The 22,795-nt window shown below is 35.1% G+C and overlaps 1 protein-coding gene across 8 annotated transcripts in view; it reads right to left on the bottom strand.

Moving 5' to 3' along the window:
- FN1 (fibronectin 1) overlaps positions 1-22,795 on the bottom strand; it is an 81,935-nt gene that overhangs the window by 13,731 nt on the left and 45,409 nt on the right. For 2 of the 8 annotated variants that reach the window (XM_074298753.1, XM_074298754.1), the window contains exons 22-38: positions 22,209-22,377; positions 21,823-21,909; positions 19,309-19,500; positions 17,328-17,600; positions 16,062-16,244; positions 13,416-13,505; positions 11,358-11,627; positions 10,761-10,877; positions 10,089-10,253; positions 9,446-9,601; positions 7,909-8,022; positions 6,755-7,024; positions 5,301-5,488; positions 3,995-4,082; positions 2,524-2,700; positions 1,266-1,355; positions 618-797 (exon numbers count right to left, since the gene is read on the bottom strand). In XM_074298753.1, coding sequence (XP_074154854.1) covers positions 618-797; positions 1,266-1,355; positions 2,524-2,700; positions 3,995-4,082; positions 5,301-5,488; positions 6,755-7,024; positions 7,909-8,022; positions 9,446-9,601; positions 10,089-10,253; positions 10,761-10,877; positions 11,358-11,627; positions 13,416-13,505; positions 16,062-16,244; positions 17,328-17,600; positions 19,309-19,500; positions 21,823-21,909; positions 22,209-22,377 — 2,809 coding nt within the window. The remainder of the gene's footprint in view (positions 1-617; positions 798-1,265; positions 1,356-2,523; positions 2,701-3,994; positions 4,083-5,300; positions 5,489-6,754; positions 7,025-7,908; positions 8,023-9,445; positions 9,602-10,088; positions 10,254-10,760; positions 10,878-11,357; positions 11,628-13,415; positions 13,506-16,061; positions 16,245-17,327; positions 17,601-19,308; positions 19,501-21,822; positions 21,910-22,208; positions 22,378-22,795) is intronic. The other 6 variants (XM_074298755.1, XM_074298757.1, XM_074298756.1 and 3 more) reach the window with 3 other exon arrangements.

Here is a 22,795-nt window from a genome sequence, read left to right as displayed (position 1 = left end):
AAGTAGATGGATCCAACTATTGTAAAATATATATAGTGATGGCACTGGCATCTGTCTTTCAGTAGTCATGTTAGATCACTAGGTCTGGGAGGAAGGATGCTTGGTGGTTACATGTCGAAAAATTTTTCTGGGTAAATATAACTGTTTATTATATTTATACATGTAACCTTAGTGCTTGGATAAAGCATAGAGATCATTTAGTCCAACTTCATATAACAATACAAAGATAGTAAACCATTTGAAATCGAACCTTTTATCTAGAATTTAAAAGACTGGTTTTAAGTTAGTGTAAATAATTTGCTTTGAAAAAATCCAATTGTTGTCATTGTGATGAAAGTGCCATAAAAGCTTTTTACTTAACTCATCATTATTTGGCACCGTATAGAAAGGTGGCCCCAATCTCTAGGGCTGCTCTTATGATTAGATGTGCAATATTGTTAGAAGACACCAGATAGTGACTTTTGTACCCTGTAGTTTTTATCATCAGTATCCCAGAAGAATAATGTCACTAAAGGTCCTTCTCTAGCATGTCTGCAAGGAAATGCTTACACGTTTGTTATCGATGTGGCAGATTTCAGGGAACAAGACAGAAAATTCTCACTGGAGACTAGACATACCAGTGATAGTAGCCTCTGTGACCCCAGGACGAGGTCGAGGGACCACCTCTCGGGAAGGTGACCCAGGCTTCTCATACTTGATGATGTATCCAGTGATCCGAGCTCGGGGTGGTTGCCATGAAACAAGCAGTGAGTTAGGTGTTGTTGTGAGGAACCGTAGGTTGGATGGTGCATCAATGGCTGAAACAAATTTAAGTTGGAATGAAAAAACGAATAGCCATTGAATGAAAATTAATTCACCTTCTCATATCTAGTTACCTAAACATACACAGGATTGGTATTGACATTTTCCATAAATGATTAAGGAAATGAAATGTAATAAAAATATAAAAACTTATCTACTTTCTCAGTATCACCACTAAAATTTACATTTTTAATACATAAAAACAAATGGGGAAACTATAGAAAGTTTTGAAACAGAAGAAAATTGAACAAGAGAAATAGTTTGCATACTAAATAGGAATATGAAAAAAGAAAATATATTCTCTAGCATAGAGATGAACGGTCAAAGATCAGAAGTGTATGTTAATGGACATATTATGGTTACTTAATTTTACATGTACATAACTATCAATGTATGAAAATATGGCTTCACTGTCTAAATTTCAGTACAAAATAAGGAATCATTCAATTAAAAAAAATGCTTACCAGTTGAAGCATCAATCACTACAGGTGAGCTTCGGGCATTGTCATTTAGAGTGTAGAGGTGGATCTTGTAATCAGTGCCTGGTTGTAAACCTAGAATAGGAATTTAAAAAAATCTCTCTGTGTTCTTACATTATAATTAAAAAACAAAACTTCCTTTAATTATATGGATTCTAACATTCTCTTTTCCTTAAATAAGCAAGTAATTGCATGTCAGATCCATTTTTAAATTAGATAATTAGGTAGGATTATTTATATAAATTATTTGGGGCTGGTGTATATGTGTATGTATACACACACACACATACACAGCAAGGGAATCATAAATGCAAAGAATATTATGGAATAAGAATCTTAGGCAAGAAAATCAAAACCAAATCTCTCATTAGGAAATTCTTTAAGTGCTTTCCCCATCCCCTTCTCCCCCCCACAGAAACAATCAGAATTTTACAGCTGGAATTGACCCTACTTCTTCAACTTTCTCTAGACATGTTTGCTCTCTTGTTTAAATTTCATGCCTTTATTTGTAGGGTCAACTCTATTAATCCTCACCACTAAAGGTGGAGTTAAGAACATGTCACCAATTAGCTCATTTTTGTTTTAGTAGCCAAATGCTTAATACCTTAGAAAGAAAGGATAAGATTGGAAAATATTCCCAACTTAAGGTTTAGGTCCCTTCTTTGGATCAATATTACAAGAAACCAGTGTTCTGGAGGACATGATTTTGTGCCCAGCATAGAAAAGAACTCATAATGAAGAAAATAATTGAATTATAAACTAAGTAGTCTAAAGATAATAATAAAATACAACCAATTTAAGTCAGAATTTTGCTTCTTTTGGTCCAGAATGATGATTTGCATTGATATAGAGAAATCCCAGTGAGGGGACCTCTTCTATAATGCAGACCACTGATTGTTCTACAACTCATACTATTAGAAAGTTATGTATGACATTTAGAGATTAAATGATCTGAAGAGTCATCCAACAAATCTAAATCTTCTCAATTTTCTGAATCCATTTACATTAAGCTGTGTCTCAGAATAGTATTGGTTAATATACAATACTAATGCTTTATTGATTAGATAAAACCAGAGACTAAAACTAGCTTTCTTCTTTCTCAGTGAAACACCATCTGGAAAAGCATTTTTGTAGGTCTCATCTAGAAACATGGAAAAATATGTAAGTCTCTTCTATTTTCCCACATTAACTTTTTTAGATTACTTTTTTTGACAAGAAAAAGGCAGGAACTCTCAATTCTCACCAGTAATGGTATAGCTTCTGATTTCAGGGCTGATCGTTCTCTGTACAGGACTTTGACCATTGGAGGGGATAGCATCAATCTGGAAACCTGTGATAGTCTCTGTCTTGGTTCTCCAGTTGAGAGTGATGGTGGTTTCAGTAGCATCTGTCACACGGGCTCTACGTGGAGGACTGACATCTAGATGACATCAAAGTATATGGGTTTTTAGTAGTTGTCATATCCACAGAAATGGTGATTTGGAGTTGTTTTTTAAAAATATATCTTATTATTCCTTAATATGTACAATTATAAGTATTGCAAAGAGTAGATTCTTAGGAGGTTGATATCTTATGACTGTGATGTTAAAATCTAGTCATCATAAAGGGAAAATTAGTAACAATTTAGGAAATTGACATCAGCACTTCTGAGTCTTTCTATGATGACAATATTCCATTATTATTGATGTTATACCAAAGGGAATAATGAATAATAATTAATATTAATAGATAGTACACTAGTATGCTGTTTTTATTCTTTTCAAAATGTCATATGTCTTCTAACTCATTTGATTCTCCTAATAATCTTATGGAAAAAGTAATTCCCTTCCCCATACAGATGAAAAATGGAGCCATACTTTTAACAATGTGGTGATGGAAGGGAATTCTTAAAGCCTTGGGATGGAAAATGCCAATCACATCCAGAGAAAGAATTATGGAGACTAAATGTGGATCAAAATATGGTTTTTTTCACCTGTTTGTTTTTTTTTTTCTTTCTAATTTTTTTTTCATTTTGGTCTGATTCTTCTTGCAAATATAGAAATATGTTTAAAAGGATAACACATATTTAACCTATTGCTCGCAGTCTTGGGGAGGAAGGAAAGAAGGGAGAAAAGGAGAAACATTTAGAACACAAAGTTTTGTGTTGAATTGAATTGAATGTTAAAAACATGCATTTACATATATTTGGAAGAAATAAAATATTTGTTGAGAATAAAAAAAGAAAAAAAAAGGGAAAAAAAGAAAAAAAAAGACAAATGGAGCCATCATAGGAATTCAATTGCTTGTATCTAAGATCTCAGAACTAGTTATCAGATTTATCGATAGAAATCAAAACATGAACTTGTATTTTTAGTTATTCTAGAGATTTAGACAATTTTGTTCTCTATGCCCAATGTTATGAACTCCCCGATACCTGTACCATATTAGTCAAACAAAAGTATTTTATAATAAGTATCCTATCCGGTAAGTTCTGGGCTTGTCTGCAGCTTTGTCAAGAGACTTTGCTGTAGTTGCCAATGAGTTTTTTTTTTTTTTTTTGAAGGGAAATGGTGGTGATGGTTAAGAAAAAATTATAATCCTCAAAATAAATTTATTTGTAGGAAGTCCGGCATCTCCCCCACAGTTGAGTACCATGTCCCTATAGATTTAGGTGTCATTTTCATCTTTCTTACTTCCTACATAATCATGGATATAGGAAAATCTGAATTACTTACTCTCCAAAGTAGTAACAACACCCTGTGCTGGCCTGCTGGTGAGAGTATCCTTAAGAGCATAGACACTGACTTCATATTTAGTTGATACCTACAAATAAAGAAACCACAGGAATATGAACATTCAATATTAACAATGTAATCTTTGGGAAAAAATAAAAAAAATCCAGAGGAAATTTGAAGATATAATTAAATCTAGCTAGGGTCCTAATAACCAGAAAAATAATGTTAGGAGATGTGTACAAATGCAGCCTTTGTGAACTTTGTTTTTAGTTCTATAATGATGATCAGGGCAATTTCTCAACTAACATCTAAAAAATTTATTCCTGTGGCTAAGCACAGATAAATTGCAACTTTTACACTAATACCATAATTTTAAAAAATTACTGGAATATCTACTTGAAGTGTCAGTCAACTGACATTTTCATGAACTAGAGAATACCAGAAGTGGATGGTCCTGGATATCTTCTTCTGCCTGCTTTCCTTTGATTTTTTTCCTTGAAATAATTCAAATCAGGTTTTATTAGAACACCCTTTCTTTGGAATTCTGTGACGCTACTGGCAAAGAAGCATTTTTTTGTGGCAGTTTGTATACCTAGAGGAAGTTGTAATGGGAGCAGGGTAAAGTGAGGTGAATGCCAAAAGGATGTTACTGCCATCATGACAGATGGTTATACCCTAGTCATTCCAAAGTCTGTTCTTTTTTTGAGGCAAAGTTCTTAAAATTCATCCTTAGACTATCTGCATTTAGGCCATCAATATAATTAATGGCTGGCTCTCCCATCTTTTCAGAGATAATGTGGGTGAGAGAATAGGTGGGCAAGAGAATCAGTTGAATTGAGAAGTCAGTAATAATCCATGATTCTCTATTACCTTCAGTTTAATATCCCAGATACAGTTGGAAGAGCTGATGTTCTCCTGAAAAAATCCTACTCGGTATGAATTGCAGTTAAGGATGTATATAATACTTTTCTACATTGAGAAAATAGCGGGAAGATGATGTATTTGGAATCTCACATAGCAATCTGATCAGACATCAGTAAGTTTTGCTCAAACTGTTTTATGTCATGAGAATGTTCAGAAGTGACTGGTATATTGGGAAATGCTAAAATAGGGTAAATATAGGGTATCAATTATAAAGAATGAGTGCATGCAAGAAATAATCTTCATCTGAAGATGGTATATAATGCAATTTCAGCTTTATCACAAAATTTAATCCTTCCCTCTTTGGCATAGTATGGCCTGACTTGGACCGAGAATTGACCTTAATTTTTTTTAACACTCAAGAAGAGAGAAAAACATGAGTTACCATTAGTCCTGATACCACCACTGAGGTGCTATCTGGAGAAAGGTTGATTTCCTTCATTGGTCCTGTCTTTTCTTTGGGTGTCACTCGCACTCTGTATCCAGTGAGTTGAACATTGGGTGCTGTCCATTGTGCTGTCAAGCTGGTTGGAGTAACCTGAGTGAACTTCAGGTTGGTTGGTGAAGGAATAGCTGTCAAGATGGTCATTAGTTAGAAATTATCTTGCAGAAACTAGGGGATGGGCAGAGTCATAAACATTCAAGGAAGCAAAACGAATTGATCTGTGAAAGGCCTGAGGTAACAGATCATTTTTGTGAAATAGTTGGGGGCTTTTTTGCTAGGGAAGAATGTGCAAATTTTATGGAAGATTCAGACCATAAGAAAGGGCATTTTGGAGCATGTGACTTTTTTTCCCCATTTCCACTGAATCTTAACACCAAGGGTAATTGCCAGCTCCCTGAAAAGAAGTCTTAGATGCTGGTCATTGTGTTCTGTTTCTCATAAAGAAGTATTTACTTTTTAAGAGACTGGACACAGCCTACAACCTATGCATCTGTTAAGCCAAATTAATTTAGGAGCCAATATCATCCTCCCCCCTTTTCCATTGGTGTATAAAGATAATAATGATTCAATTGTGGAGTTATTCCCCACATTTTTAAGCATATATGGATGTTTAAAGTTTCCATTTCTTATGGAGAATTCTTGACTAATTTTGAAGCATTATCTATGGTACAATACAGGCTAGTTAGTTAGATTGACTTCAGACAAATAGATTCAGGGGCCAATTTAATATATCACAAATTTTCACAGCACCTCAAGACCATACCTACAAGCTTTCTCTGTTTCTATGTTCATGAAACAGAAAGGAACAAGTTGTTTCCAACAACTCCCCAAAATTTTAATCTTTGTTTTCATTTTGTATGCATATAATCAATGCTCCTTTAAGGAGATTAGGTGATCAAATACCCAGCAAATTACTAATTGAAAAAAAAAACCACCCCAAAACTTACCCTTGTTGTCTCAGAAAGATGCTGTCAAGTATTTTTTTTTTAAAAAGAAAACAGTAAGCAGATATGATGTCAGGCCTTTACAAACATAGTGAAGGCAAAGGCAAACCACAAGGAAACATGATTTAGGAAATAATCCACATATTTTAGCTTGAAGCAAAGCATCAATTTCTAGTCTGCTGCTTTTAGCTCCTGGTCTTGTGCACAAGCCATGCATTTTCTAGATTTCCTTGTATTAAGCATATTTGGCTCTGACCTCACCTAAGCATCCTAGTAGACCACCATTTCCTCCTCCAAAGAGAAACAGTTGGTTCCTGTTCTTGCAGAAGGTATTTTTAAAAAATTTTATTCTTGAGATGAGCACCAGTTATTTAAGGCAGTGTCTTTCAGTTAGCAGGGCATAAAGCCACTGTTCCCATGACCACCTGAGTGGTGCAATGAAAGGTATACCTGTGGACTGGATTCCAATCAGGGGCTGGCTCTCCATATCATCGTGCAAGGCAACAACACTGACTGTGTACTCAGACCCAGGCCTGAGACCCTGCAGTTCTGCTGTTTCTTCTTCACCATCAGGGGCAGGAAATAGCTCATGGATTCCATCCTCAGGGCTTGAGTAGGTCACCCTATACCTGGAAACTTGCCCCTGTGGGCTTTCCCAAGCAATTTTGATGGAATCGACATCCACATCAGTGAATGCCAGTCCTTTAGGGCGATCAATGTCTGTTAGGCAAATTAACGATGAGAGGTTATGGGAAAAGCAAGAAGGGAAATAAGCATTTTATAACGTGCAAAGCAGTTTTGCAGATACCATTTCCTTTTACAAATTAACTCCAATCAAACAAACCACTATTAATTAAATGGAATATTGTTCAACAGTTTCTGAAAAGATTTAATTTTTTTCTGATTTAAAAAAAATTTATTCTTTTAAACTAAAAGCCAGGTGCACATGGATAAGAAATCCAGACACCCTATAAAATATACCCACAATTAGGATTTTACATACCCCCTTAATTCCAAAGTAATAATTCTTTTTATTTCCTCATTTCTTTTTTGCAATGTGATGTTAGTTTTACAGACCAACTTTTTCTATGCCTTGAGGATGGTAAAGATGATTTCCAAAATGAGTTTTAGATTCTTACACATGTTTCCATGTTTCTCCAACACCTGTTCTTTACCTCCCTCTATCGGGTATTTTCACTGACATCATCTAAGAAACACTTCACATTTTATTACTAAATTTACTACCTTTACTGCTAAATGGAAGGACAAGCAAGCACATAAATTCAATTTTACCATCCAGACATAGAAAATGAGGTCCTGGCCAGAAAAAAAATATTTTGTAGATTTGCTAAAGCCAAATCACATTCTGCCAAGGCCATCTGAGCAAAAGGAATCTGAAGCAGCACCTAGCTAGGGCTGTTTGGTGACATTGCCCCCTTCAAATGCAATATAGCGCCACTGAAAAGAAAAATTGTCTGCTGAGGGATCAGCTGAAGATGTGAACCAGTAGACGGCTGTTCTAGCAGCAGAGATGTGCATGGAGCTTTTGGATACCTAAACACAGAATTTTACCTCTGAAATTGAAAAATAAGTTAGATACGTACTAGTGACTGCTGTCTGCACCAGAGGCTGACTCTCTCCATTTTGATTCTGAGCATAGACACTAACCACATATTCCACTGTGGGCTGTAGTCCCTCAATGGTCATTTCTGTTTGATCTAAAAAAAAAGTTCACATAAGACTCATATGTAAGTAATGTATTGTGACACATAATGTAAGTGTTTATGCTAGTGATTAAAATATTGACAAATATTACCTCAAACTGCCAGAACAGAAGAATCTGGGATCAAAATAAAAAAATTTAAAAAGGAGGAGTGGGTAGTTATACAAAATTGTCCTATATGGCTCCACCATCCAGTGAAAGTTTGGTATTGTTCTTCCCAGTACAAGGATTTTCATTTCTTAACTCCATTGACAAATGTATATATTATTAGATAATTTTGTCTAATTAATTGTTAAACCAATTGAGGAAAGTAAGAACCTACTTAACTTCTGAATTATGATCACTGATATAACTTTCTAGATGGTCTTCTTAGATTCTGATTTGATATAGCACATAAATATGTTGTTGAATTGTGTCCAACACTCCATGACCCCATTTGGGGCTTTCTTGGCAAAGATACTGGAGTGGTTTGTCATTTCCTTCTCCAGCTCATTTTACAGATGGAAGAAATGGAGACAAATAGGGTAAAGTGACTTGTCCAGAATTATACAGCTAGTAAGTGCCCGAGACTAGCATTAGCACTCTATCCACTGAGCCATCCAGACCACGTAAATATAGGTCTGGGAAATTCTGGCCAGGGCTGAGAAGATGGCTAATCCAATCTAATCAGCATTAAGTATTATGTGCTGGATGTATAAAGACAAAAGGGAAAGAAGTCCTTCTCCCCCAAAACCTTACATTTTATTAGGAGAGGAGCTTGTATTTTCCTAAGGAATACTTACTTCCCTTTGCTCTTGGGATGGTGGTCTTGTCAATCACAGTGGACTTATATGCTTAAAGATATTATATTCCTAAGAAGAGTTATTCAGATGCAAAGAGTAATACATATAGTATCCTGACACCACTACTGTGGAGTAGGATGGCAAGAAATATGAACTTTCTGCTCATAAATGAGCACGCTCTGTCATATTATAAGACACAACAGTGAAAAAGAAACTGGATTTAAAGTCTGAAGATCTAGGTCCAATCCCAGTTCTGCTGTGTCCCTACCAGGACACCAGTAGGTGATCTGCTACCTATTTCTTCATTTCTTTTTTGCAATGTGATGTTATTTTTACAGACCAACTTTTTTCTATGCCTTGAGGATGGTAAAGATGTTCACCTAGAAAGGCTTTAGTTTTCTACATAAGGAAATAAGAGGGTTGAACAGGGTAATCCAAGTTTACATTCTATCATCCTATGTATCTAGAAAGGAGAGATTGTATCTTTGTATTCTTCAGTGTCTATCATAGCACTTTTCAGGTGGTAATTGCTTGGTACAGTCCAATTTAATTGAATTAGTGACATTTATTTTGTGAAAATAATGACTGAATCTCCTATCTTTATCCTGCTGAATGAGAAACTGAGATTGCTCTTACCTGGGCCAGTCGTTTTTGTTTTAGATGGTCCAGCGCCATTTTTGGGAGCAGTGGTCACTCTGTAACCAGTGACTGGGGAATTTGAAGGCAGCCATCTCACACTGATGCTGTTGTCCTGCACATCAGTCACTTGCATTTGTGATGGTTTATCAATTTCTAGGAAAAAAACAAAACAATATAAAAAAGTGAGGAAAGCCTGTCAGAAAACAAAGTGAGTTTATACTTTGGCACCATAATGTTCAGAATGATGCTTGCTCAGCTATGGGCTATTTCCTTTCCTCAGGCCAGTTGGAGGAAAAAATGACAAGAAGATTAGGTTATTTTTGAACAACTAACTTTGGAGTTCAAGAAATCAATGCAAAAATTAAACCATATTTTTTTCTGGTGGAATGGGATCTATACACAAAGCATATTCAAAACAGCTGTTATCCTTCCTTATTTACATTTACTTTCAACTTCAAGGTACTCATGCTCTCCATCTAACTTTGGTCTTAGGTTGGTACTATTTATAGATGGGCTTTACTTCTCAAGAAAGTTAACAAAATGGCTATTTGCTCAATGGCTTAGGAGAAAATGAGGTCAAAAGATAATTGGAACTATATTAATAGAAATAAATCTGCAATAGCTTTAGAATGGTTTGCACCTGTTCGGTATGAAATGGTCACGGGTTTGCTGCTGGCTGGACTGTCTCCACGACCGGTTACTGCATACACAGTGATGGTATAATCTACTCCAGGTTTAAGGCCAGTGATGGTGGCTGTAGATTTGGTGCCAGGCACAGTGAACTCCTGCACAGGGCTATTTCCTCCTATAGGAACAAAGTGGTAGAATTCAGTGGGACAAGTTGGGTAAAGGGATAAAATCTGGTGAATCAGTATTTCAAAGACAGAAAACTTGACTCATTCACTTTTCAAAAATAGATAATTATTTTTGTTGTTCAATTGTGTCCAACTCTTCATGACCGTTTTTGGGGTTTTCTTAGCAAAGATACTGGAATAATTTGTCATTTCCTTTCACAGCTCATTTTACAGATGAAGAAACTGAGGCAAATAGATATTAAGTGACTTGCCCAGGTCAAAAAGCTAGTGAATGTCAAGTTTTCCTGACTCCAAATGCACTTTAACCTCTGTACCACCTACCTGCTCAGGTAATTATAGTTCATGTCAACTAATGAAGAAACTAAGGAAGATGGCAATGATTTAAAGTTTTAGAACTCTAACATTGGTCTTGGATTAGGGAATGGAAAAGCCTTGGATCATATTTCTTACCATTCATCTTAAGTAAAGTGTAAGTGGATACTATTTTGCTGTCTTACCTGTTTCACCATAGGTGATTCTATAATATCTGACAGTAACTGCAGGTGCATCCCAACGAATAAGCAGGCTAGAGGGGGTAGTAGCAATCACTTCAAGGTCCCTTGGAACATCAGAAACTGAGAAAAAATTGAAAAAAGTTCCATTTTCATTAGTTTCAAGCACTACTGAGATTTATCATTATGTAAGTTTGCCAATACTTTAATGACAGTTTCAACATACATTTTTCACAAATCTTACATAAGCATGTATGAGTGAAAATGAATCGAGGGTCAGGTAATCTACTAGAGGTCTGATAAATCAAATGTGTCAATTATTTTAAAATTTAAATCCATGAGAAGAACTATTGCTAGGGGCAACTTAAAAACACAACAAATTTTGTATAATTTTGACAAAACTACAGATCTTGTTTGTATGTATAAATACCTATATAAAAATTCACTCTATAAACCTCTTAGGATGATAGAATTTACCATCTCCATTCCCTAGTTCTATCCTTTGTCTATCAAACAGTCTGGGGCATATAAGACAAAAACCCATTTCATGGACATGATATAGGACAACCCCCTGAGTTTACCTACAATTCTGGATTAGCTTACCTGTTGACTGTTGGCCAACCAAGGGGGCACTTTCCTCTCTGCCATTGACAGATACAATGCTGATCACATATTCTGTGCCTGGATTCAGGTTAGTAAGTGTGATGGAATTTCTTGATGGGGGAACCCGGTCTTCACGAGGTCTTCCACTAGCATGTTCAGGATGGTGGCGAATTCTATAGCCAGTGTTGGGGGCTCGTGGAGACATCCAATGGACAGTGAAGGAGTTGGCAGTTATATCAGAAAAGTCAATTCCAGTTGGGGAATCAAGACCTATTTTCCATCAAAAGAAGGAAAATATTCAGGAAGGAAAAAGGAGTGCTAAGGGAAAAAACAACCAGCTAACCTCATTAACACAATAATAATATTCCAGGTATGATCTATTGAATAAAATGATAAATCACTCAATCAACACTTAATGAGCATCTAATATGCACCAGACCTAGGGCTAAGTGTTGGGAATATAAAAGATGGTAAAAGACTCTGTCTCCATGAGCTTACAATGGGGAGAAAACATGGAAACAAATAAATACAAAGTGAACTATATACAAGGTAAATAGCAAATAATTAACACAGGAAAGACATTAAAATTAAGAGGGAAGCTCAGGGAAGGCTTTCTGTAACAGGTGGAATTTTATTTAGAACTTAAAGGAAGCATAGGAAGTCACAGTCAGAATGGGGGAAGAAGAACATTGTAGACACAAGGGACAGCCAGAGAAAATGCCCTAAGCTGAGAGATGGAATGTTTTATTTATGGAACATCCAGGAGACCAGTGTCAATGGATTAGAGTTGATGTTGGGAATAAAGAAGTTAAGATTTTAGGGGGAAAGATACCATATAATATATAAATGTTAAGACAATTCCAAATTGGAATTGTAGATAACTCCAGAACCATTTCCACATATCTCTGAGATATATTTATGGATTGACAGTTGAATATGGGCAAGTCTGAAAAGCTAGAAATTCACTTAAAAAGTAAATAATGAAGTTCTACTAATAAACATTAATTTAGGAAGAACTAAAGTGTTAACTAAGGTCTTCGTCTTGATGTCCATACTTTTATTCAGTACAAAAAGCTGATAGAAGAAACAACGACTAATAGGAATAATACTGGACTTGGGGTTTAATGTTTTTGTATCTTTAGATATCAATGTGCTTATGCGAATTTTTTGCCTCTCAAAGCCTATTTCCTGAGACATAACTTTAAGATCTCTTGTAGTTCTAAAATCCTATGAATTTTGGAGTTCAGAACTCAGACTGTTGCAGAGTCTACCATTACAAATCCAAGTCTTCAAAACTCTCTGGACTTCAGTTCTCTCATATATGAAATCAGGGATTGGGGGAAGATCTGAAAAGAACCTTTCAAGCAACTAATAGTTTGTGATTGTATTCACCTGAAACGTTTTACCTAAACTATACCATGTACTCTATTTTGTAATTAAAAGTGATGAAAAAAGAGCTAATATTTAAGAAAAGGGAATATAGTCATTTGAATTAGGACATGACAAACTGAAGTAAATGCTACCTGCACACAGTTAAAGAAGCATTTAATTTGGTGAAGGAAAATTTAATTTAAATCTTTAGTTTGATGAAGGGAAATAAAGACCTTATGTTTTTACTAAAGAGAGAAAAAGATGGATACAAATGGGAAAGAATATGGTTAGTCATTAGAAAGAACTTTCTGATAAAAAAGAAAATAAATGCTGATTTAATCATTAAGAAGGATTGTAAAAGCTTTTTTTTTTTTCTGGAGAGCATAAGAAGAAAGATAATAATTAGCTTCTGGAAATTGCTTATTTTTAATCTGCCACCCATGAGGCAAAACTATTATGGACCCACTCCGTTGGACCAAAGGGATTTAAGAATTATTCAGCAAGAAGTCTTTTCTACCCAGAGTAGTAAGAGTAAAAACAACAACAAAATAGTAATTGTAACAAATCAATTGATTTTGAACAACAAAATAGTAATTATAACAAATCAATTGATTTTGTTTTCATTTGCAATTAGCAAGTGTCAGCAACCTGACTGAACTGAGTTCAGACCTTGCCAATATAACCTACCTGTTTTCTGTCTTCCTTTAAGAGGTATGCTCTCATGTTGTTCATAAACACTGGAAACACTGACCAAGTACTCAGTACCAGGAAGGAGATCTGAAGAGTAAAAAGAAAAAGATCATTTTCAGCTTTGAGCTTGAAAACAAGGTTGTCATACATATTCTCTGAAACATTTCAACGGATGAGAAAACAAATCCTTGGTCAACCCATTCTCCCCCTGTACATAGGAAAGATCAAGTGTTTTTACATATGACACTGACTCTGGAAGTTTTGGGGAGAGTGGAAGCTTATCTCCCTTGGTACCACATTGGAGATAGATCTGTTCCAGCAAAGGCACAGTATTCTTATCACTCAGTAACTAAGCCACAAAAACATCTTTTTGAGAAGAAACCTTTCTCTGAAGGGAATTAAGACTAATCCCATACTTGATGGGCCATTGTGATTGTCTTGGATTTTCCTCTTGTAGCTACCAGAGGGAGGAAGGTATAAGGTGGTAAAGGAGAGAAGCCATGTTATGTTGAAAATAGGAATAGAGATTTGTGCCTGTGTTTTTATTGTCATAAGCAACTCCTAGAAGAAGGATTGTTTTTACCAATGCAGGTTAGCACCTCTCCAATTTATGATCTTAGAAAGTTGCACAAAACACTTATCTATTCAATGATTTGACCAAGGTCTCTTGGTCAGTATATGTCAGAGGCAAGACCTGAATCCAAATCCAAATGTCTTTGAGGCCAGTTTTACATTCACTGACAAGACATCTGTTTGATACTATGTTTGATATGCAAAAACAAATATAAAATAGTCCCTGCTTTCAAGGAGCTTTTGTTATTCTGGGGAAGACAGCATGTATTATATACATGTAGAACATACAGAAAATAGATAGTGGATATTTTTAATGGATATTTTAAGTCTTTCTGTAGGAAATAATGATAGAGTTGAACTTCTAAGGAAGTTATTTATGTGTGAAAATGCATACATGGTTTTTATCAATTCCCATCCCCAAGGCTGGGCTGCCCTTCACTACTCCTGAGGTCCCTTCCTTCTCTCAGTATGATGATTCTATGATTAGTACTCCTCTATTGACCATTGCCACATCATCTGCAAAATGCAGATTAATAATAATATATATGCCTAAAGAAGGAAAATATTTTGGGGTTTCACCTATTTCTAAGATTTGTGATGGGATTCCTATATGTACCTTTCCTTTATTCCAGGTGTTTATTCTGAAGTACCAATTCAGAAAAGGTTATTTGGTGGTGATGTGCTGGATTACAAAGAACTTTTTCAGTGCACTAAAAAGTACCACAACAGGGGACCAGTGGTAGAAAGAAAAATATATTTTCTCTTTTACACATAGAAAATCTGAGGCTTTTTCTGCAATAATAAGCAGATTTTCTCAACATGTTGCTTACCATAAATGGCATAGAACTCATATGGTATTGCACCATTATGATTAAATTTAGAGTGATGCTTCTCAATCATATGAAGACAAATAAAGCTAGTATTCTTCAGTGATCCTTTCATCTCCCCAAAAAGCTCCCCAGGAAATATTAAGTAGTTTTTCAACTCAGTCTGTTGAAGTAACTTTAACAGTAAGTAACATGAAAGGACCATGATGGGAAGTGGAAGTAAAGTTGCCAATCTCTAAATATGTTGGAAATATAAAAGACACATTATTATCTGGGTCCCTTGCCTAGAAGTTCAACTTTCTTTGGCTCACGTAGTAGTTTTAGTTATAATTAGAAACATACACATATAATTAATTCTGTTTGCCTCAGTTCCTCATTTGTAAAATGAGCTGGAGAAGAAAATGGCAAAAACACTATAGTATCTTTGCCAAGAAAAGCTCAAATGGGGTTACAAAGAGTTGGACATGACTAAAATTACTGAAAAAACAGCAATGTATATGTATGTGTAATTATAACTGAAATATATACACATATAGGTATTTGTATATTTCTTTAACCTTTATTAAAAATTCTTATTGGAATTTAGTTAATTATTTTTTACAACTTCTCATTTCATAGCTAGTACTATTTGTTTTTATTTCATGCCAGAATTACACACTGCCTCTCAAAGTCAGTTTTGCAAAATGTTACTTTCTCTGAGTTCTTACTGCTGAAATATCTAGCTAACAGATGCTCACTACAGTCTGGATTTAAATGTCTATCCTCTTCCTTTAAAACAAGCAAAGATACATCTTATTGTATCAAGTTTAAATTCATTTAGTCATTCTAAAAAGTTCATTCTGAGTTTTCAAGTATTAAACATATGGTCCAATGACATATTTTTACTTAATAAAATGGATATGGTGACAAAAGTTTAGATCTATTCATTTCTACCAAAAATATTTGGCTCAAATCTTACATAATTCATTCTGATATTAGCTTGACTTGCATGTGGTTCTTTGGTTTATATCTTAAATCCTCACCACCAGAGTTTTCCATCCCTAAAGAAGCTCTGCCAGTATACTCAGAACCATACCAAGAAAGCTATATACACACATAAAGATTCACATAATTATCTGCTTGGATTTAAGAATTGAATTTCTAAGTATTCCAACAAATTTCTTGGATTTAATTACAATTATATTGGGATGCTGCTAACGTATTCAATATGTTTTTTTTGGACTGGCTCAATTGAATCACTTACTTGTTAGAACCACCATGTTGTCTGAAGGAGAAATGCTCAACTCTGCGACATCCTCCTCATTTTTCACAGGTGAATAGCGTACCAATAGGTTAGTCAATTCAATAGATGGGGGTGGAGCCCACGTCACACGCATGGTGTCTGGGCCAACATTGGTGAATCTCAGGTCAGTGGGAGGAGGGACAGCTGAGTTCAAATAAGAGGGAAGAAAAGTTAAATTGAAGAATGGAATGCAGTTGAAATGAAATAACAAGGAAGTTTAAAAAGTATATTTCATGCAAAAAAGGAAAAAAAAGACAATCAGATTCATGCAAACACTTTTCTAATCTATATAAATTTCCACTACTGTTATTAAAAAAAAAAATCACACACAGAATACTGTTAGGCTCCTTTAACCTTTCTGCCATCTTTTATATTTAGAACATGAATTTTACCTATTTTGCAAACACAATAACAGATTTCAAGTACATTATCAGTGCCATTGGAGACACTGTTAAACCCAAGGCTAAGAGAGGCTTAAGTTGCCACACAGCAAAGAGAGACAGAGCAGGACTTCCAAATACAAATGCATGCACATAGAAAGAGAAGAGTATCCTGGATGTGCCCATGACCGGTCCATCTACAGCTACTGGTATGGCTATATTTTCTGAGTCAGTGGGTTCTACTCATGCAAAGAGGTTCTCAGCATGTTGTTTTTAAATTTATTATTATTATTATTATTTTTACCATGCACAGCAGAGAACCTTTACAGTGCTGCATGCTTGTCACTAGCCTTTGGTTAAAGAGTGGTTTTCTTTCAAAAGAGGCATTAAATGTGTTCTTTGACTCAATCAATGTGAAAGGAGAAATCACAGAACCTTGCTGGGGAGCAGAGAGGAGAACAGACCAAAATATTTAGAAAACAGTCATCTGGAAGCAGATAGTCCTGAGAGCCTAGGACTCAGATTTGTGAGGAGCAGCATGCCATTAAGCAAATATAACTAATTATGTCATCTAGACATAAATATAAAAGGCATCAGATATATTTTCTTGCTCTATATAGTTTCAAATAGAATCTAATTTCACGTTCATTTTAAATATATCACATCTGACACCATTATCTGCCTCCTCTCCCTTTCTAATCCACTTTACCCAATGTATATTCACCCTTATTTTTAATGTTAGCATTGACTTGGTTCTCCTTTGAAACTGCCACATCTTTGACCAAAGCAGCTGGTACCAACATGCAACACCATCCATGTCTTAAACACAGAAGTTTTCAAAATTCACCCGTTTGTTGTGTCAGAGTGGTAGGGGCACTCTCTCCGCCATTAATGAGAGTGATAACGCTGATGTCATAGTCAATGCCAGGCTCCAGCCCTGTAACTGTGTAGTATCCTACTGAGGAGTCCACAAAATCTTCAAAAATAGGGATACCTTCTCCTGCCGCAACTACTGTGATGCGGTACCCAATAATGGTGGAGGCGTTTAGCGGGGTCCACCTCAGGCCGATGCTTGAATCGGTTATATCAACAAAGCTTAGGTCAGTGAGTTGGGGTACCTCTATTGGTTATAAAGCAAAAGGGGCAAAAGGAAAATAGAGGCAAAAAAAGAGGAAAAATAAAGCAGTGTTCATCAGGTGACAAGTAGTAAAATTGATAGAATGCTAAAGCAATGATGGTAATATGCAAACTTTTCTTGTCAAAGTTATCTAAAAATGATTTCCAGATCAGCATTTTTTGGCTTCTTTCCAGCACAAAATATATTACAAACTGCTGTTTTTAAATTGCTATGAAATTTTTTAATCCCCCACCCCAACTGTATAGTTTGAACCCCATAGGTTCATAAGACAATAAAACTCTTTAGGAAGCTAAAACTATTTCCAGAATCCCAATATCACATCTTCAACATATATCAGTTACTAAAACAAGAAAAAATGGAACCCAAATCCAAACTCTTTTGGAGTAGTAACATGAAACTTGTTTGGAAAAGGCTTGTTTGATTTTTTTTTTTTTTTAAGAAGGTTGCTGGAAGAAAAAAATGGAACCCAAATCCAAACTCTTTTGGAGTAGTAACATGAAGCTTGTTTGGAAAAGGCTTGTTTGTTTCTTTGTTTTTAAAGAAGGTTGCTGGATAGATTTTCTATGAAAAATTGAAAGCAACACCATCCCCCATCATGCTGAATTTTACACACAAAACTTGCCATCCAAAGATGAATCAAAGCAGAGAACAGATAGGTCTAGTCTATGTGCCTTCTCCACCAAATTATATGCATATGCTCAGAATCTGTGGTTTTGTCACCATTCTCAGTGTGGAAATTCCCTTCATCAATAATGCTTTTAATCTCTCTTTAACTTGATAGATAAATAATAGGGAATTGCCTGAACCACAGAGGCATTAAATGATTCGTCACACATCTAGACAGCATTAGAAATGAGAAAGGAACTAAGGTCTTCTAGACCCCAAATCCAGCACTCCAGCTGGTATCACATATTATCTCTATGTTTAACATTGCCATCAAAATAAATTATAATCAGTAAGCAATACTTTAAAAATGCTGAAAGGCAACATTCCAGGTATATCTGTCCAATGCATGGCACTTTGTAACAACTTCATTTTGGATGGATCACAGCCAAGGGAACTAAACAGTATGGCTTATACTTTCCTCGTCACTTTTTTGACCAAGAAAGTCATGTTTGTTGGTTTTCATAGCACACCTTGAAGATGTTCTCTTTACCCAGCATAATATTTTTAAGTTAAAAAAATATATATATATAGGCTAAGAAGTTACAAGATATTGATTTGTTTAATAACTGAGCTCAAGTTAGGGCTTAGTTTTGGGAACAATTATAAGTTTTGCAAAACATGTAAGAAGAGTTATCTGTAAAATAAAGCTGTAACAGGATGCATTTACCACATTACTTTTAGTGAATATTGAATGTGCACAAATAACATCATTTTAGTAAAATTTCCACTTTAGAGAACAGTGCAGGGTTAATGCCAATATTTGCTATCATTACGCCTCTGCATCAGGTATCTGTAGGAGCAAATAGCGTCCCAAGAAAGCACAGACATTTAAAGCTGCATTATCAGCAAGCATTTGTCCAAACAGCTGGTGTAATTTCTTGGCTTGGTGAAGAGACAAAAAGTTAAAAAGCCCAAACATACCAGATATACAGAACCTCTTGGGGATCAAGGGCTGAATCCCCACTGCTATTGAAACTGCTCGTTTGCAATCAATAGCCACAACTACAGTTTGTTTTGCCATTACCTGGAATGACGGTATCGGAGATGGGGACACTTTCCTTGTCACCTTTGACAGTGTACACACTGACATTGTACTCCAGGCCAGGACTCAGATTTTCAAAAGTGCAGGAACTCTGATCTCCATGGACAATTTCTTCCAGAGAATAGCCCTCTCGGCCATTTGTAGGTGTTGTGGTTATTCTATACCCAGAAATGTCTAAATACAATCAAAATATAATAGTTAATGATTAAAGTATTAAACTCTCAGAGGCTATACAATAGATATCTAACAAAATAAATAAAAATGTAATAGAATGTAGATAATATTAATGTGGATTTCTAAATCATTATGTATGTTTGAGTATCCCCCCTGTTCAATTTGAGCTTGACATTATTGCTATAGAAAATGTACTTTTAATTGCTTCAATAGAGCATTATTTATCTTATGAGATGTTATATATCTTAGCTCCCCCATTTCCTTTTTTATAAAGAAATGAGTTTAAATTCTGGAGCATCCTACCAATAGGACTGGCATTCAGAAGCCCATGGAGAAACTGCATACCCATTGTCTGAGAACCAGACAATTAAAGTTCATCAGCACAAATTTGGCCCCTAGGGAATGAATCTTGTTGATCACAACAACTCATGAAACCATCTACTAAATCATAAGATGATCATGGTCTCTTTCACTGAAGGAAGTCCTTGCACATGAATGAAATCAGAAATGGATTCACATACTGCTTCTGACTTTTACTACCTATATGATGCACCTCTCTGGGGCTTGGTTTTCTCATCTGTAAAATGGGAGGAATTGGACAAGATGGCTTTGGAGGACTCTTTTGATTCTAACTTTTTGATCTTCATACCCAGAAGTATAAGTACTATCACTTTGCTCACTTACAAAATGAGAATCATAATCATATCTGCCTTAGAAGGTTGTAAGAATTGAATAAGATTGATCTATATAAAGTACATTGCAAACTTTAAAGTGAAATAACAGTCAGTATCATCATTTATACCATTATATCAGCGAAGCAGAGGACATCATCAAGTAGGCTAATAATTCCCATGAAAACATCTTTTCTTGTTTTTGCTTATATTTTACCCAACTATGAAATGAATAACAAAGGTTTTTTTTTGTTTTGTTTTTGGCTTTGTGTTTGGTGAATGGGATATAAAACAAAAAAATCCGTAATTGGATAAATTTTTTCAGAATACATTTTATCAGTTACATTAAGACTGATCATCATTTTTATATATTTTAGAAATAGAATATATTTTTAAATTGTTCTTGTGTCCTAGGGTTGCTTAGGTGGAAAATAAAACTTTTAGGAATACAATATAAGGAAGAATAAAAAATAATTGATATAAATGGCTACCACTGATTTTTCCTCATCTTGCATATTTTTTTAAAAAACCCAAAATATAGCCTTTTCATTGTCCCATTATAGAAGACAAGGCCCCATTATAGAAGACAATTCAAGGGAAAATTTTCAAAATGGTGACAGGGAATGGGCTAGTTAATTCTCAGTAGTGTGTGTGTGTGTGTGTGTGTGTGTGTGTGATACCTGCAGTAGAAGTCTTGTGGATAAAACTCATTTAAGCCTTTTGAAAAATCACACTTATATAACCACTTGATCAAATTTTCAGTGATGAATAAAAAGCATATATAAATCATTTCAGTTTCAGATGATTATCTGCAAATTTGCTCTTCATATGCCAAGCTATATTTCCATTTCTCTTGCAATAATACTTAGCTTTAAGACAAAATAGAAAAAAAGAGGCTTTCTGAAACCATTTCATCAAGTTTTAGAGAATGCTGGAAAATAGTTCCTGCCTTTCAGATGGAATTGTATCAAGTTGCTGTGTGAACCACTCATAATCAGGGAAAAGTGGAGTCTATTCAGCTATGGAACCCAAAGACATTTATTTTCCCATTGTGGATGCCATCAAGCTGAAAGCATGACCCTCTCAACTCTTTTCAACTCTCATGAGCACTTTGGATTAAGAAAAGAATAAACCACTATAATTCTGATTATGACTCTCTGTATCTCTTCTCACACTTTTCTAATATCCTCAGACTATATTCCATAGGTGATCCCCGTTTCTGCTAATAGTCCCCTACTAAAAACATAATCATGGATTTAAATCAAAATTGTGAAACACATGCCTCATTCCTGAGTGTAGGCCTAACTAGATTTAAAGGTAGCTGAATATATCTAACAAAATAAATAAAAATGCATTAGAATGTAGATAATAATAATAAATGGATTCCTAAAGCATTATGTATGTTTTAGTATCCCCCCTGTTCAACTTGAGCTTGACATCATTGATAGAAAATACACTCTTAAATGCTTCAATAGAGCATTATTTATCTTATGGGGTATTATATATCTTAGCTCCCCCATTCCCTTTTTATAAAGAACTGAATGTTTATAATTCTGGCTCCACTATTCTATGGAATCAAAACAATGAATTAACTTCTTGTCCCAGGAGACTATTTCTTTTATTTTTATTGCTGTCTCCAGTATCTTTTTACCTGGGGTGGTGCTTCTTTCCCAGGAGACAGTTAGGATTCCAGTGTCTGGGTTTGAATCCAAGTGGAGGTTGGTTGGTGGAGATAGTGCTATACAAAACAAGAAAGTTAAATTGTTGAAAGTTAACATACATCATTTGGATCATTAACTTGTTTTTTGAGAAGACAGGCACAGGATTACAGAATTAACAAGTAATTAACAAATAACAAGAATTAACAAAAAATCTCCAGCTTGCACTCTGGGAAAAATTATAGAAATCCTAATATTCTACCAGATATATGTCTTATGAACAGCATTTCTCTTGGTGTTGTAGACTAAAATTCTGTCCATGAATGGAATATATGTTACCTTTTAGAAAAGACAGTACTGAAAAATAAAATCTCCTTACGTGTAACCACTTTCTTTACAATTGGAGCATCTTTCTCCTGACCATCTCGTAAGACAGAAATAGTATATACATATTCCACCCCTGGAGTCAGGCCAGACACAACAATGCTTCCAGACTCTGAAGTCACCTCACGAGGAGCTTCTCCACCTTGACTTGGTCGTACACCCAACTGGAAAAAATATAAGCAAAAGAATATAACTGTTAGCTTATCTGTAATATCAAGTAAATTCCTCTTGTTCTATGAGTTATTGATTCAAGATCTAAATTCATATAACTTCATGTAACATGGTTCCATTGGGAAATCCTAGAAAGAAACAGATAATTGGACAAAGTACACAAGAAAGTGGGTTTATCCATTATGGTTTGAAATTTAGCATGTTTATCAGTCAAGAAGATAATGACTAGAAAGACCAAAATGAGAATAGAAAGGCAACATATTATAATTGAAAAAAACATTGAACATTGATTCAGGAAAAGAGTTTGAATGTCACCTCCAATACTTAATAGCAACATAAACATAGGAACATCAACAACTTCCTCTGAGCTTCAATTTTATTGTATGTATAATAGCTATGATAAAGAAACAA

The sequence above is a fragment of the Sminthopsis crassicaudata genome, chromosome 3, assembly GCF_048593235.1.
Source record: "Sminthopsis crassicaudata isolate SCR6 chromosome 3, ASM4859323v1, whole genome shotgun sequence".
Classification (NCBI taxonomy): Eukaryota; Metazoa; Chordata; class Mammalia; order Dasyuromorphia; family Dasyuridae; genus Sminthopsis; species Sminthopsis crassicaudata.
This window is presented reverse-complemented; position numbering and strand designations above follow the sequence as displayed.